At 39.5% G+C, this 15,694-nt stretch overlaps 1 protein-coding gene across 8 annotated transcripts in view; it reads left to right on the top strand.

The window, feature by feature from the left end:
• Positions 1–15,694, top strand: part of ARID1B (AT-rich interaction domain 1B) — a 336,986-nt gene that overhangs the window by 253,546 nt on the left and 67,746 nt on the right. For all 8 annotated transcript variants that reach the window (XM_069852077.1, XM_069852076.1, XM_069852071.1 and 5 more), the window contains one exon: positions 15,176–15,355. In XM_069852077.1, coding sequence (XP_069708178.1) covers positions 15,176–15,355 — 180 coding nt within the window. The remainder of the gene's footprint in view (positions 1–15,175; positions 15,356–15,694) is intronic.

Here is a 15,694-nt window from a genome sequence, read left to right as displayed (position 1 = left end):
CTAACAATACAGAGGAAGGTGTCTTAATTTTTGCTGGTTTTCTATGCTTGAAGTCCCTTCCTCCAGGGATATTGATTAATGAGAGCATGAAACACACAATTCCACACTCAAGTAATTTGTTTTGTTACCTTTTCAGTTCTTTCTTATACACGGTTTACTGCAGGGACTTATTTTCGCCTTAAAAAAATTTTAGAATAAAATACATGTTTGGTGAAAAATGAATGGCCTCAGTACCCAGTACAAATACATGATGTTTTGTGACATAGATAGTCACAAGGCAGTGGGAATGGACCAGAATGAGGCTTTGAAGACCCAAGCATCTCAGGAAGATGTATGTACTTCCTGGCACAACTGGGTCTTGGCACAAATTGTTACGCTAACCAGCAAGTGTTACTTCTGCAGTGTGTGTTCCTCACCTGGCTTTGGGAGATGAGTTGGGCAGGTCTGACAGAGCTAGAAGGATCAAACCTCTCTATTGCTGCCGTAGAACAAAACTGGAGGTCATTGTATGGTCAAGGAAGGTAGAGCAGTGCTGAGAAGTCAAAACAGAGAAGACAGCTGCCATAACTGGGAAGTCAAATAAGTAAATAACTGCAAGAGAAGTATAATTTACAGTTTGGTTTAGTCTGGTGCTTCCTGCAGGGAGGATGAGAATTATGGGTATGGTCTTAGAGAAAGTGTATTTTGGAAAGTTGCAATGTGTGCATTCTTCATATGCAAAATCAGGTTTGATATGCATGATCATTGTGACCCATCTGGTACAGGAAGTCTATTTGTTTCACGCAGCAGATATGAAATTTGTAACTAGCTAGGTCATATTGATTTTGTAGAACATGTTCCCCAAAGCTTCTCTAAAGTCTGCGCTATACGCACATAAACATGCGTGCATTCCCTTTTGCGCCCTGTCATTGATTAGAGGCTCCTTTGAAATGGAAAATTTCACCTTTTAAAAAGGCTCTTACATTAGTTGATTCCTTTGCTTGCTTGAACTGGTTTCTACTGAACTTGAAGAAAGGAAGGAGGGGGAGCGATGGGGACTCAAAGGGAAGGTGCTTGTCATTTACTGATAAAAACCTGAGCAGAAAATCATTGCTGCTAAGGACACCTGATCCATAGGCATCTGTTACGGTAATTTAAACTCTTGGCTTACTGATACACTTTCTTCCAAAAGAAAAGAAAAGGAAAAAAAAAGAAAATTAAAACAAAAAAAACAGTGACCCTCCATAGGATAAGGTAAAGTTGTTTGGTTTAGCACTTTGTATAACACTTTCCTTGTTTAGAGAGAGAATTGAATGAACAAAAGAGCAGAATCCTTCCCTCTTAATACTTGAAAAAAAAGTTATTTACCAGATATCGTGAGGCTGGATTGACAGGTGGAGTCTGAGCTGTAGCACATCTGGATGCTAAACCGCTACCTGGAACCATTAAGTTTACGCTTATTTATTTTATTATGAAAGTGCTTGATTATATTTTACCCTACTTTCCATGGTTACTCAGCACCCAGCTGGGATTTTTATGTTTGCCTGCCTAAGGCTGTACATCCCCTGTCATACAGTGCAGCATGAACCAATGAGCATATTTTTACATATGCATTCTGTGTGTGGCAGAAAGCAAGACGTAATATAGGTGCATATGAGCAGTAGTAGGAATTTCTTGGGGGACTGGATTTTCTGTATCCTCGGCTTGCATTCTATACAGCTTATTCCATGTTTTTTCTAATAAGCATAAAAATGCTTACTTTATTAAAATGCTTTGAAAATTTTTCGTGTCCTACTCAAGCTGTAGGATGTTTGGACCTGGCTCAGGGTTAATGGAGTGTACTATTCTAAGCAGCCCACTTCTTTTCTTGTCCCAGTGCCAGTAACCAGCCACTGTTGTTTGTTGCCTACTCAATGAAACTTTTTCAATTCTACCAACATGTGTTGTCTACCTAGGCAAGAAGAAGTTGAACGTAACTTTGTGTGCATAATCTATGTCTCAGCTGACATGTCTTTTGAAACTACTGGGACTTGAAGTCCATGTACCTTGATGGCCTGTCGGAGCCAGAGAGCTCTGGAGACAGGGAGCAGGCGTTACAGGATTTGGTCAGAAGTCTTTTGGAGAAGCAGGAGTAACCATGTCCACTCAGCTACACATGCTTTTAACTGCATCTGAATCCCAGCAGTTACCATTATTTGGGGATACCACGTGCAGTGCTATAGGCTTGGGAATGGATGGCTGGAAAACTGCCCAGCGGAAAAGAGCGTATGGGTGTTGGTCAATATCTGGCTGAATATGAGCCAGCGGTGTTCTCAAGTGGCCAAGAAGGCCGGTGGCATCCTGGCTGGTATCGGAAATAGCGTGGCCGAAAGGACCAGGGAAGTCATCATCCCCCTGTACTCAGCACCGGTGAGGCTGCACCTCAGATACTGTGCTCAGTTTTGGGCCCCTCAGTACAAGAAGGACATTGAGCTGCTGGAGTCTGTGCAAAGAAGCTGGTGAAGGGTCTGGAGCGCAAGTCTTATGAGGGGCAGCTGAGGGAACTGAGATTCTTTATCCTGGAGAAAAGGAGGCTGAGGGGAGACCTTACTGCTCTTTACAACTACCTGAAAGGAGGTTGTGGTGAGGGGAGTGTTGCTCTCTTCTCGCAAGTGATAGAGTGTGGGGAAATGGCCTCAAGTTGCACCAGAGTAGATTTAAACTAGATACTAGGAAATATTACTTCACCAAAAGGGTTGCCAAACATTGGAACAGGCTGCCCAGGGAAGTAGTGGAGTTACCATCCCTGGAGGTATTTAAAAGATGTGTAAATATGGTGCTGAGGGACAAGGTTTAGTGGTGTGGATTCAATGACCTTAAAGATCTTTTCCAACCTAAATAATTCTGTGATTCTATATGAAAATGTAGTCTAATTAAGCTAGTCACTTGCTTTGCTTTTGTGGGGGGAAGGGGGTGCATGTTTTGTTCGTTGTTTCTGATACAGTTACTCCAGATTTTTCTTTTACTGTGATCAAAAGTAGGGGGTTGATTTTTCATATTTATTGAAGTCGGGGCTTTTTTATAAACTTTTGTTAGATCAGCTTCTAGAGGCAGGGCAGTGGTGATAATACAGCTGTCATAACCGTTTGGCACATAATTAAGGCACACAGTTGGTTCAGTTCCCTGTATTCAACTGTACTAATCTCATCTATTTTGGATGTGCTTAGTATCAAAACCCCTCAGTGGGTTAGAAATTATTTGTAAGAATCAAATAGTAAGCCAGCATATCCAAATTGACCCCCTGAATCAGTTTCTTGAAGCTGCAGCATGAAAAAGAAGCCTTCCATCCTGGCCATTAACTTACTATACTCCCGCTCTTACTTTGTAATATAATGAAGATGTCCATCTGCACATATGAATACTCACCTATGCAAACACTATTAGGAGAACACATGTCACAACAATGTTAAAATAGGCACTTTTACCCCTGCAGACATAAATGGTTACCTAATTTTGAAAAATCTTAGAAAACTTACCTGCTTTTGAGTAGTGTTTTTCTTGCTTATGCAGTTGGATATGTGCATGTCAGGTTTCAGTCTTGTATTAAAATAGTGAATTGGGAGCTCCTGAAAACCTTTGAATTTAATGGAAACAGTTAATGACTTCACGTTATTACTCTAGCAAGCACTCTCATAATGGGGATACTTAAAGAAGCCTTATTTATTAGTGCAAATGTATATGGGTCAGAATTAATTTTTAAAAAATCTTTAATTGTTTTCCCCTTATAATTTTCACAGCGGTACGTAGTTAAATATTCATGATAATGCTGATGATATGCTAAAGGTCTGAAATAGATCTGGAGTCTCAAAATCAACACAGGTTATTTAACCCTTTTCATCTAATGCACCATTGGGGACTTGATCAGTGAAATCCCACAGCACTGGAATAATTAGAAGATAGTAATGAGGATTTAATTAGTCCTTGAGATATGCTGAAATAGGACCACTGAGAACTTTTCTGTTTGGACATGGATTGCAAGCAGAATTGATGCCGTTGCAGCTGCTGTGATGTGCTGGAAAATGTATTCCATTGCTGGAGGCAGTTTCATGGCACCATTCTGTGCCTGTCAGATCTATGTGGAAAGTACCCGGACTAAGCACCTCCAAAATTGTTGAATAGTATTCTTCCTCTTCTCCAACACCTCCTCCTGGTACCTTTTCTTTTTTCTTTTTTTATGTCATTCTTTCCATTCTAGCTTTATTTCTTTCTGTTGTTGACGTGATCCAGCTTTTGAGGATCGTTGTACAGTTTTATGGTCTATTAAAAACATATTACAGAAGGGGTCAGGGTGTAAGAAACTGCCAGCTTGTAGGAATACAGGTGTTAATCTAAGCAAAATTTGGATCTTTTTGACACAACTGCTTATAAGCTTTATCCTCAGATCTAGTCCTTATTTAGTATTAGATCTTCACAGAAGTGATATTTATCAGTAGTAAATTTAAATAGCTTTTTTGGCAGCCAAGATGTTATCCAGCAAGAGGCAGTAACAGATGGGATGTGATCAGGCATTTTGATGTTCTCTTTGTGCTTCCCTATAAACACTAAGTAGCAAGTGAATTCCTGTAACTACAATTTCCTAATTTGCCCATTAGATTTCATATAGGTATTTTTCTCCCCTTTAAATGTTTTCTAGGCATGCTTATTTGTAGCAGTCATCACATAAATTCCACTGTCATGTATTTTCTTCTAACAAAATATAAATGTTTTCGCTTGCGTGGAAGACAGAGAATACCAATTGGGTGTTTTGCACTTACAATTCCTGATCAGATTTATGGCTTAATCCTAATATTAGATAGTAGAGATTCTTTTCCCTGAAATCTATTTTCTTCTTAAAAAAAGAAACCAGAAGGAAGAAAATAGATCAAAGAATTCTTATTGCAATAGAAAAGATACTGTAGTTTCCTTTTAGATCTTAAAAAGACTTTTTCCCTGAGAAAACGTTTTTTGCTGTCATTTGGGGATTTGGGATCTATTCAGAGCACTGAGGAGCTAGAGAATAAAATGATTCTTGTCATTAAAATTCTTCTGCTTGCCATGTTAACGATGACACCACTTAAGGTTAAATCAGACTTGGTAATAAGTTTACTTGATGTAGACTGAAGTGTTTCAGGCTCTTAAAGAAAGATGCTTGAGACATGCACTGAGTGCAAAGCCACAGGTATGTTTGTGTGCCTCTTTTGCATGTAGCGTTTTCCAAGTGGGTCAGTGCAGAGGACCTGAGTTCCAGCTGGGATGCTGCATCAGGCGGGAAGGAAATCTTCATGCCCAGAAGACCATGGTTAGAGTAATTGTGCCTGCAACAGCCAGAAAAGTGCATCATGTAAGGTGGAAAAGCAGGTTTTAGTTGAAACTGTCACACGTATTTACAAGGAGTTATTTCATTGCAAGGCTAGCTCTATAAAACATCTCTTTTCCCTCTCGAGTCATGAAATACGCTATTATTGGTTTTTACCACTCTGGTTTTAATTTGATTGTAAAAGTGGAAGTGAAGTGCACTGAAATGTGGTATCAGTCTGACAAGCAGGTGTTTTGAATGTATACACACTATTTTTCTTGGCTATTTCAATTGCATTAGCACCCAAAACCCCTATTTCTCTACCTTTTTGGTTTGTACTACATCACGTAGCAATGCACAGCAGAAAAAGCTTACAATATGTTACTTTGATTAGCAAACAAGATCTTTGGGATAAAAGGTTGCTGAGCTGCGTAAGTGAATAGTTTTGTGTCTGTCTGTCTCAAAGCATTGGAGGAAATCCTGCTTTTCTTGCCCAAAAGTATTAGATGTTACTCTGCCAAACCAGGTTAATTCTTAAAGAAATCAGTTGCCACTTCAGGATGCTGGTTTCAGACTGTACTTGCATTTCAAACACAGACCGGCCAGTCTCAACTTCACGTTGATCTGATTAGTTGTGGTCTACACTAAAATATACAGTGGTATTGGCCATCTACAAGAATAACTGAAGGAGGAAAGCGTATGATTTGCATGTGATAAGGCACTTTGGGAAGGGAGCAAAACTGCAGAAGTAGGATTTGAGGTAGATAATAACATCTGTACAATCGAAACCCAGAGTCAGGTCTCCCAAGTAAATTTTGTATACTAGCAGCTGGTCATTGCTTTCTTCTTGCTGATGCTAAATCTTGTTATACTTGGGGTGAATCTTTATTTCATTTTTCAAACTAAATTGGGGATTCTCTTTTTGAGATTAGGGAACAGAATTGAATTATTCTGAGAGAGTTTATATAGTTGCTAGCAGAGAAACCTCTCAATAGAAAAGTTTCTACTGACTTCATTAGGCAGCCGTCAGATTCCCTGCCTCTGGGCTCGGGGAGCGAGATGAGCCACAGCAGTCAGTGATGAAGAACTTGACAAAGTGACAGTCGATGTTCTTGTCACCAGGCTCAATGTAAAGTTACTGGGTACAATCCCTGTCCTTGGAACAGCTTCTCATTGTGGCCTATAAGCTGGGAGCTACCCATGGTCCCCCTGTTCAACAGTATCATCGTGTCCAGTACACTCTATCCCGTCAGTACCTAAGTTAACCTGTTTATGAAGCTTCTGTAAAAAATAAAGAATTTCTGTTCTAAGACCTTTTAAGACTTTTTAAGTTAATACATAAGACAGTGAGTTGAAATCTGTATAAAATATATACTAATAGCTAACACTGAATAATTCTTTCCATCCCAAAGGATCCCAAAAGGCTGTGGAATAAACACTGGTCAGGGAGCAGCTGCAAATCAAGGAAGGGAAGAGTCAGTCAAGTTGTAACTCATGGTAAAATAAGACCAAGATGAAGGCATTTGGGGACTGAGGACAACATGCTGATTTTGTGGTTTTGAAAAAATATTATTATTTATTTTACACATGTGCAAGACAGAAAAGACGTATTTTGTGTATTTTAGTCTTGTCCACAAAATCCCTATGTATCTCATGGTATTCAATATATTTACTTCATGAAAAGGAAGATCTGAGTTGATCCATGGAAGCTTTGAACAGGAGTCTCCAGGGAGGGTAAATTTTTCAAACCTGAAATTTAGACCATTAAGCCTGCAGGCCTTGCACATTACAAGTTGAAAAATGCCATTCCTTCTTTGCTCTCCTCTGCAATTTTCATAAGTATGCATGTTATTAGGGAAACTTAGACAAATGTTGATTATATAAAGCAGATGGACTCCTCAGGTTTTTCATCTTGCTGCTCAGATTAATTCAAGCAGCCCAAGCTACCTGCTGAAATTGAGGATTTGCTTCAGGGGCAATTGGGAGGATAGGGTGGGGTGCTTTTGTACTGCGTTTCACCATTACCCTGATTTTCTGAGCACCATTGAAAAAGCATCTTGCGTAAGGCATGTTACAGTAATAAATTATGTGTAAGATGGTAGATGAGCAATGTTTTTCTGTTTTGTCTGTGCATCAACATCTCCACAAATGTCTCTCCTTCTCTGGCCTCAGTATAGCACTTAAAATTTACATCAAAGAGCATTACGCAAGGTTTGCATCAGGAAAGGCTGGATATTTCTTCCCCAGCTACCATCTGGGTAATCTGTCTGATCCTTCACCAGGTTCTGATTTATCAGTGATAGATTATATGAATTTCAAGGCTAGGCAGGAGCAGAGGGAGGTTTAGGGGTGGGAAAAATTTAAACACTATTGCATGCTATACATAGACCAGGTTTTGTAATATCAGAGCGGGAAGCAGAGGAGATTCAGCCAGTTAACCTAATAGCGCAGCTGGTAAAACACTAGGGGGTCTAGGTTAAAACCTTAGCTAGGTCATTAGTTTCCATCTTCCCCAAAGCTATTCACATTGTGAAGAGAAGCAGTCAGACAAATAAACAGTGAGGAGGCTGTTAAGAGAGATGTTAAAGGATAATAATAATAAAATACTTATTAAAAAAATGAAACCAGTCCAGTGCTTTTTCTTAAATGGAACATTGATCCTCTTGTGAAAAGGAGAAATACCGCAGTGATCTTTGCAGGAAGATCTTTGCTAAGGTGATATTTTCCATAACTGCTATTTCACATAAGCAAAGAAACATCCTTTGTTGAATGAATGTGAAGAAATGTGGCTGTTGTTCTGCAGATATTGAGACATGACAGAGTGGAAAAGTCCAAGTCCCAAAGGGAAACTAAGTCACTGTTACTCTGGCCCAGAGAACTTTGTATATTTTTAGCGGCACCCTGATGGACTTGGAGAAGACAGCAAGAGATCAGTGTAGAAATTAGATTTATTTTCCTTCATGGTTAATGAGGAAACAACGGAGAATTTTCTCCTAAAAGCTCTTTGGGATGTTTTTAAAAAATAGATTGTGATTGGAGAAAGAAACGAGGATTTTTAAAGTCTTCTTTTTTTTTAATTTTACATAAGTAAAAAATGTATTATTGAGAAGATTAGCCTTCTTGTTAGAGACTAAAGAATAAGCCTCTTAATTTCTCCTGTGTCAGTGGTCTCAGTGCATTTTTTTATGCTGTTACCCTTCAGTTACCCAGGTTACTTGTTAGCAGAAGTGTTCACTCAGTACTAGGAATATTAGCAAAGATTTGGTGGTTGCAGTACGTAAGTATTACCTGTGTCAGTGCTGCTGCTTGGGACGCATCTAACAGGTTCATACCAGAGGCATCCAAAGATACTGTGTTGGTGCAGTGCTGTAGCTTAGCTCTGCAAATATGGATCAGAATCTTGTTTGCCATCTGTTTGTGAAGGTGCTCTATGTATTTGATTTTTTTTTTTTAAACCGGCCTATTAACTGGACAGGAATATTGAGAATTAGTATTTGCATCATCTAAATGAGGTTTACACTGCAAGGTGGTGTACTCGTACTCACCAACCCGTCATCCTGTTGTGTATATTTCTAAGTCAGTTATTACATTTATGAAAGCGTAGGTTTCATACGTGTTGTCACCAGCCCAACTGGGCATATTTTAGTAAGGCTGACTTCTGAGAATAAGAGCTGAGGAAAGTGTATTATCCTGAATGTAAAGAAATCTTGTTCCTGTTTGCTCTGGGAGCCAGTTTTCTTATGCCACCCACATGGTTTCCCTTGATTTACTTGGGTTGAATTCTGCTACAAACCTTCCCCTGTTTCTTCATTCCTGTTAGTAGACTTGGATAAAATTTTTGTCTGCTTTGATTTTTTTCCAGTATCTAAATCTCTCACTATGTCCTTTTTAATGTATGTTTTAGGTTAGCACATCATGGAAGCATCCTGCCTTTCTTTGCCACTGACAGTAAACAGTTAGTGGCCAGGTAGTGCTGCCCCCTCCCCATAAGCAATGGCAGAACAGTGTTCTCTTAGCTTCACTGTTTTATAAGCCACCCATCTCCAGGTTAGACCATTGGAAGACGTGTGTTCCAGTACTACTGACAGTCTGTGCCAACAGCCTGGTTGTGTATTTAGAGTCCTGGTATCTCAGGCTTTTGCAAGAGTAACTGGCTTTTTCAATTACTAAAACTTCATTAATGTATGAATCTTGTTCTGTTGGAGTGTCCCTCATAGTGCTCTGAGGTGCTAACTGTGGGTATGTTTAGCTGGATAAAAGCCCAGACACAGTTCACCAGCCCAAGAACTTCCTGAGCTGTCCTTGCCATCTGAGGTGGGTGGCATAAGGAGAATTTCAGGCTGACTGTAACCTTCCTGATCATCCCACTGTGCTATCAGGCTGCCAAATTTTATTACATCCGGTGCGCAGATATATTGGGTTTTGTTTGTTTAGCTTTACCCTGCCGCTTCTGTCTCAGTGTTGTTTACCCATGGATGGGCTACGTTTAGGACTTGCCACTTCAGCTCTGTCTCAGTTCTGTGGTATTCTCTGGTGAAAATCCTGAATATAGTCAAATCCTGAAAAATATATCTTTTCATGTATTTAATTCTTAAGCTGATTTGTAAGTGAAGAATGTTACGTTTCTGCTTTTCTTGTTCCATGATTTTCAGAGTAATATGCCTGTCTGGCCCCTTCTTTAGCCTCTGCCCTTGAACAAGGAGAACTTCCTTATTTCTTACTTAGAAGGGTTCCTCAGTTGTTTCAGTCCCATACTCTATCGCTAAGTGTGCCTCTCTAGAAAGAGCAATAGGCTGATGTATTGTTTTCTTTCATTAAGTTCTTCTATACAAAGTACCATTTCAAGTTGTGTCTTTCCTCATTTGTTATTTATCAAGTCTGTAATTTAATGATGTTCTGCTATTGCTGTAAACTCCAAACTTTTCCTGAGCTTAAAGTGAGTAAGTGTTCCATGTGTTTTCAGGTTTAATTCATTCATGAATTTAGCTTCTGGCTAAATCAAAAGCCCTCTTGCTGACCATCAGTTAACTGTGTGCTGGCGGGCAGTTGCTGTCCATCACCTGATCTGCAATAACTTGTTACTTTGCAGTCACTTGTTTGTGTTTGAGCTTCTACTTTCCTGCAAAGCTTTTCTTACATTCGAGCCAAGACTGTAAAATACCAAAAGAATCCATTGCAAATTTTACAGCAATACCCCAGCACATTCTGTGGCTGTTTTTCATTGTTAGTGCTAAGGAGATATCATCAAACAGATGATTGTGTCTTGGTCAGTGTACAAATGTAATTAAGATAACCTTAGTGCATAATTTCATGAAGCTTTAGTAATTTATTGTACGTTATCTGTTTTGTGTATACATATGCATAAGGGAAAAAGAAGGCTTTAAATGTTTTTACAAAGGCATCATAAATGATGTTAGCTGTGTGATGCATATTACCAGATGTTAGTGCTGTATAGGATGACAGAAGCTTAATTTTTGTCTTTTCCTTTATCAAAGGGGCAGAAACGCTTTTATCATAAGCATTACCTGTTTATTTTTTCTCTATATTTTGCTAAAAAGAGAGGAAAAATAGGCTGCTACCTGACCGTTTTTAAAGCTTGTATTTGAACATGCAGACATATTTTATTATAGTTACTGTATGCTAGTTGTTAATAGTTTGTTGCTGTTTCATTTAGAACTAAAAAAATGCAAAGATGACTCTACTTTAGATTGGATTTTAATAAAGACAGCTGTTCTTTAGGTATGTATGTAATATAAAAAAGAACTAAACAGGAAGAGAATACTTCTGGCAGGGTTGCTTTATTCAGCTACTCCTGAAATAGCTTGGTTTGACAAAATCCATTCAAGTGTATTTTGGGTAGGTAATCTCTTGTTGTGATGGCAAGTAAAGCATCATCTGTACCTCTTTTATCACTACTGTTAAGGCATGGGATTAGCTTTGTTCACTGATGAGCATGTTGCCGTTGCAGATTTTAAATTCTTAACTCATAGCTGTTTCCTAGCAGTTTATTTAAAAGGCAAAAAAACCCACCTTGTCACAGATGCAGTCTGGCTGCTAATGTTCTCCACTGTCCTTACTCCAGTGCAGCTCTAATGTAATCCTACTTCCCCATCTTTACAAAAGCAAACTTTATCTTAGATCTAATTTTCTGGAAAGAAAATTTATTTATTTTTGTATCAGTTATAAAATGAATTTGAACACTAGGGAAAATGTGTGTAAATAAGGAAAGACAAATGCATGCCAGCTGCTCCCTTTCATTTCTGATAAGATTTCTAGAATTGATGTTGTTTTCTCTTTATGATGCAAGAATGTTAACATCTTGACCAGGAACCTTTTTTCTCTCTAAGACAACTGAGCTTTCTGCAAATATTTGAAACACTTCAAATTCTTGCACTAATCTCTGAATGTTCACTGGGCTGTTACAGAGGTAGATGAGGATAGACTCCTCTTTATTATAATAGAATCCAGACCACAGCAGGGACCTGATCTTTCTTACCTTCTTCTCCACATCACATCTATATCTGAAATTACTCCTCTGCTCTCTCGAAGGAAGTTGGAGTATGTCCTGTTTTAAGGCCACGCTTCATTGTGCCATGCAGACAGTGATAGAAGATAATATGGCACATTCTTCCTCAATGTCAAGCTTCTTTTTCCTTAATTCTTTACCTATCCATGCTCAAGAGAAGACAGCAAAGACAACTTCATTTCAGAGGTGTCTCACACCTTCTGGGATGATAAAACTCATATCTCGCATCAAAAGCTGTTAAGGAGTCTGTTCCATTCTTGCTGTGTTAATCAACATCTCTGAAAACTCAGACCAGGGCATGGCTTTCAGTAGTATAGTAACAGTTACCTGTGCTGTTGAACTAATTACCTGTGTGCCTCGTGGCATGGTTTTGGCTAATGCCTGTGAGCTCTTCCTGAGCCACAGGCCAGAGCGTGGATGGGGCAGCAGAAAGGACTGTGCACAGGAGTCATAACACATAAGGCTACCAGTGTTGTGTGGGAAGGTTTAGCTGGATGGATGTGAGCATTCCACACCACTCTCCAGGCCAGGGAATGGTTTTGACATGTTTTGTTTATGACTGTACACTTAGCCAAACAATCCACTCCACAGCAGCAGAAACTGATTAGGAGAAATTTCCTGAAGAAGAGGTCATTTGAGTGGAAACGTTATTTCATTTATTACTCTAGTCCCTTCAATAGCCCTTCTGACAACAGCAGAGCTGGCTAAAACTGATGTTCTCCATTAGACATTAGAGCATGTTCTCCATTAGATTCAACAGCCAGCAGTCCAGTCCCTGCTGGTTGTCCCAGCATTGCTACTAGCTATCACTACAGCCTGTACAAATGATAGCTTTTCAATGTATCAGCCATCCTTGTGGTGTTAAGAAAAGTACTGCCTGCAATAATAACTGGCTTGAAAAACGTTTATCAGTAGCACAATGTTTGGAAAGTTATCTTGTATAGATTAAAGGGCCCATGGTGAGCAGAAAACCCTCACTTCTGTACTAGATATGGGAGTAACTTCACTATCTTTGTAATAAAAAACTTAGTGTGACCAGTACAAAATTTTTCATTTAAATGGATCCCAGGAGCATGATATAGATGGTGTATGTGTGTTGGGAATGCGACCATTTATTCTGTATAGACATATGATTGTATTAGGTTTCTGAATTAGTTACAGGCATAGGCTTTGTAATAAGATTTGTGTGCAGAGTGGAACTATTTTAAAAATCAAGGGGTCTGTTTCAAAATAAAGCTAAGTGGAGGTCATACGAGCTTTCCTTTGCAGAAGTGTGAAGTTTTCCAACCAGTACAGACCTGTTTCTGAGCCACCATATCACCCTCAGTTATTTGCCATGCTGTGTGCTAGTGCGTGCAGTCCACTGCCCTCCAGAGCAGGCTCCAGGCTCTAACTTTGCAGTGCAGGTGTGTTCAAATGCCTTGTCTTGGGGCTTGCAGAACGGTCAGGAAAACTCTGTGCATGTTCTGCCAACCCTTGTGGTTGTTAGAGTTTTAGCACGTTATGGGCTGAGCTATTCATAGCGTGACAGGACTGGGCACAAGGGGGTGCAAGATCATCTCAGCTCCTGGTTTTTCTCCTTACCACCTGGCAGGGTTTTAGTGGATGGATAAATGTGCTGCATAGCAAAGATTTGTGGAGGGCTCAAAACACTCTTTACATGTGTTTGGACCCAAAGCCTGATTTCTGGTAAAGTACACACCACCTTTCATTTCTACAATGCAGATACTGTCCCCTTTTGTACAGTGCTTTGTGACAAGTGTACAAACAGGTAGGACAACACACAGAAAGGTGGAAAGGTCATTCACCCTGTGTCACCTACCACATTAGTAACAGCAGTGCTAGGGTGAGAAACTTACTTTTTGAGTGTTTTGTGTGTGACGTTTATGTTAACCAGTGGGATGATACCCCAGCCCTTTGGGAGAGTCATCATTCTGCCATCTCTTCCTTCTCCTGTTACCCACTTCTGTCTGTCTTCACAACTTGTCTTTGCTCCTCTCTGTTTCATTTTTTTTTCTTTTTCTGGTCTTCCCTTCAGCAGCTTCCATTTGTCCACTCACTGTCAGGGAGTTTTGCTCTTTCCTTTCCTCTGTTCGCTCCCTCTTGTAAGGAAAGGTGTAATTAATGCTGCCAGGTGAGATGTGTCTTGGCTTTCAAATTCATATTTCCCCACACAAACACCACTAGAATTAGTGGAGGTGAGTGGAAATGGGCACGTTTCATAAATAATGCTTCAGCTGTCTGCAGCCTCAAAGTGTGGGAGCCTGAACTACTTTCAGGATGGAGCAAAATGCAAACTTACTCATGCTGGGCAGCCACATAGTGTCTCCCACCTCATTGGCGCAGGTGGCAGCAGAGCAAATGCTGCCCTGCAGTACACTCACATTTTGCCTTACGTAGAAATATGAACATGGAATTTATAGGCAAGCAGAAGAGAAGAGCAAGTGGATTTTCTACAAATATAAGAAAAAGCCCTTGCTATCTCCTCAGCACATCCTCTTCAACATTGAAAGTGGCACTAAAACCTTTCAGGGTGAAATGTTAGGGAACCAGCATCCCTCCATAGACATTTCACAGGGAGGATTGCAAGATTTTTCCCAGTTCATGAAAACTTAAAAACTCTCCTCCTTTTCTCCCATTTAATAGTCTTAGTTCTGTTCTTTTATATGAAGTTTCTAGATTCTATAGCATTTCACTGGGTCCCTTGCTGCAGCTTTTGGTCCTTAAATTGCATTGACATTCATTAATACATTTACTAAAGGGGAAAAAAGAGAGAATGCAGTACAGGTGTGCTGGGGACAGACCAGCATAAGGATACCTCAAAATGACTTTTTATTTTGACTGATATGACTAGTCTTCACATAAAGGGAAATTTTAGCTCCTGAGAGTTTGTGGGCAATAGGAGTATTTACAATTTATTTCTATATGCTGAAGTTACATATTTTGTTAGCAACTTAGAGTTTTGGAAGTTAACAATACTTCCCCCAGAAGTCATTGAGCAAATTTCATACTGCTTATTATGTAATGCAGATAATTGCCTTTAATTTTTTTTTTTCCTAAAGATTGTTTTAATTTAAAAATCAGCAGCCATTTGTAACAAAGCAAGACTGCCCTGCCCTTCTTTTTCAAGCAAAAGGCGTTGAGCTTTGTATACAGGTTTTGGTTGTTGAGACAGCTTTGCTGAGTTGGAGATGTGTTTGTTTCTGTTCATATGAACAGTAGCAGTTTTATGGGTATCTTTAGTCTGAAAATAACTAAAGATGGTTGGTTTTTTTCATGTCAAAGATTTCAAAGAACTGTTCAAAGAACAGTTACTTGAATATTAATTTGTGCTTTGGCACTTTTTTTCCCTTTAGGTTTTATGGCAGGCATACAGAGGAACCCCCAAATGTCACAGTATGGACCTCAGCAAACTGGACCTTCCATGTCACCACACCCCTCACCTGGAGGCCAAGTGCATCCTGGAATCGGTAGCTTTCAGCAGAGTAATTCAAGTGGTGCTTATGGGCCTCAGATGAGCCAGTATGGACCACAAGGTAAAATGCTTGCTACTAATACATCTGATAATTTTTTTACATATATTTGTAAAATATATAGTATATGTACGTAGGTATGTGATTTCTTAAAACCAAACCAAACCAACCCAAACAAACAAACAAACAAAAAACCCACATACACAACATCCTACTCCCCAAAAAACCTAAACAAACAAAACTGTCATTCAGAGGGGGAGCTGCACATTGTGGAAGAAGGTGTTCTGTTATTAGCACGTTTCTCTGTATAAAAACAGTGACTTTAGGTTGGGCAAAGAAATTATGAATCATGCAATAGCATCACCAGGGCAATTGTTTAGGAGCCCAAGCAAGTCATCTCTG

The sequence above is a fragment of the Phaenicophaeus curvirostris genome, chromosome 2 (genome assembly GCF_032191515.1).
Source record: "Phaenicophaeus curvirostris isolate KB17595 chromosome 2, BPBGC_Pcur_1.0, whole genome shotgun sequence".
NCBI lineage: Eukaryota > Metazoa > Chordata > Aves > Cuculiformes > Cuculidae > Phaenicophaeus > Phaenicophaeus curvirostris.
This window is presented reverse-complemented; position numbering and strand designations above follow the sequence as displayed.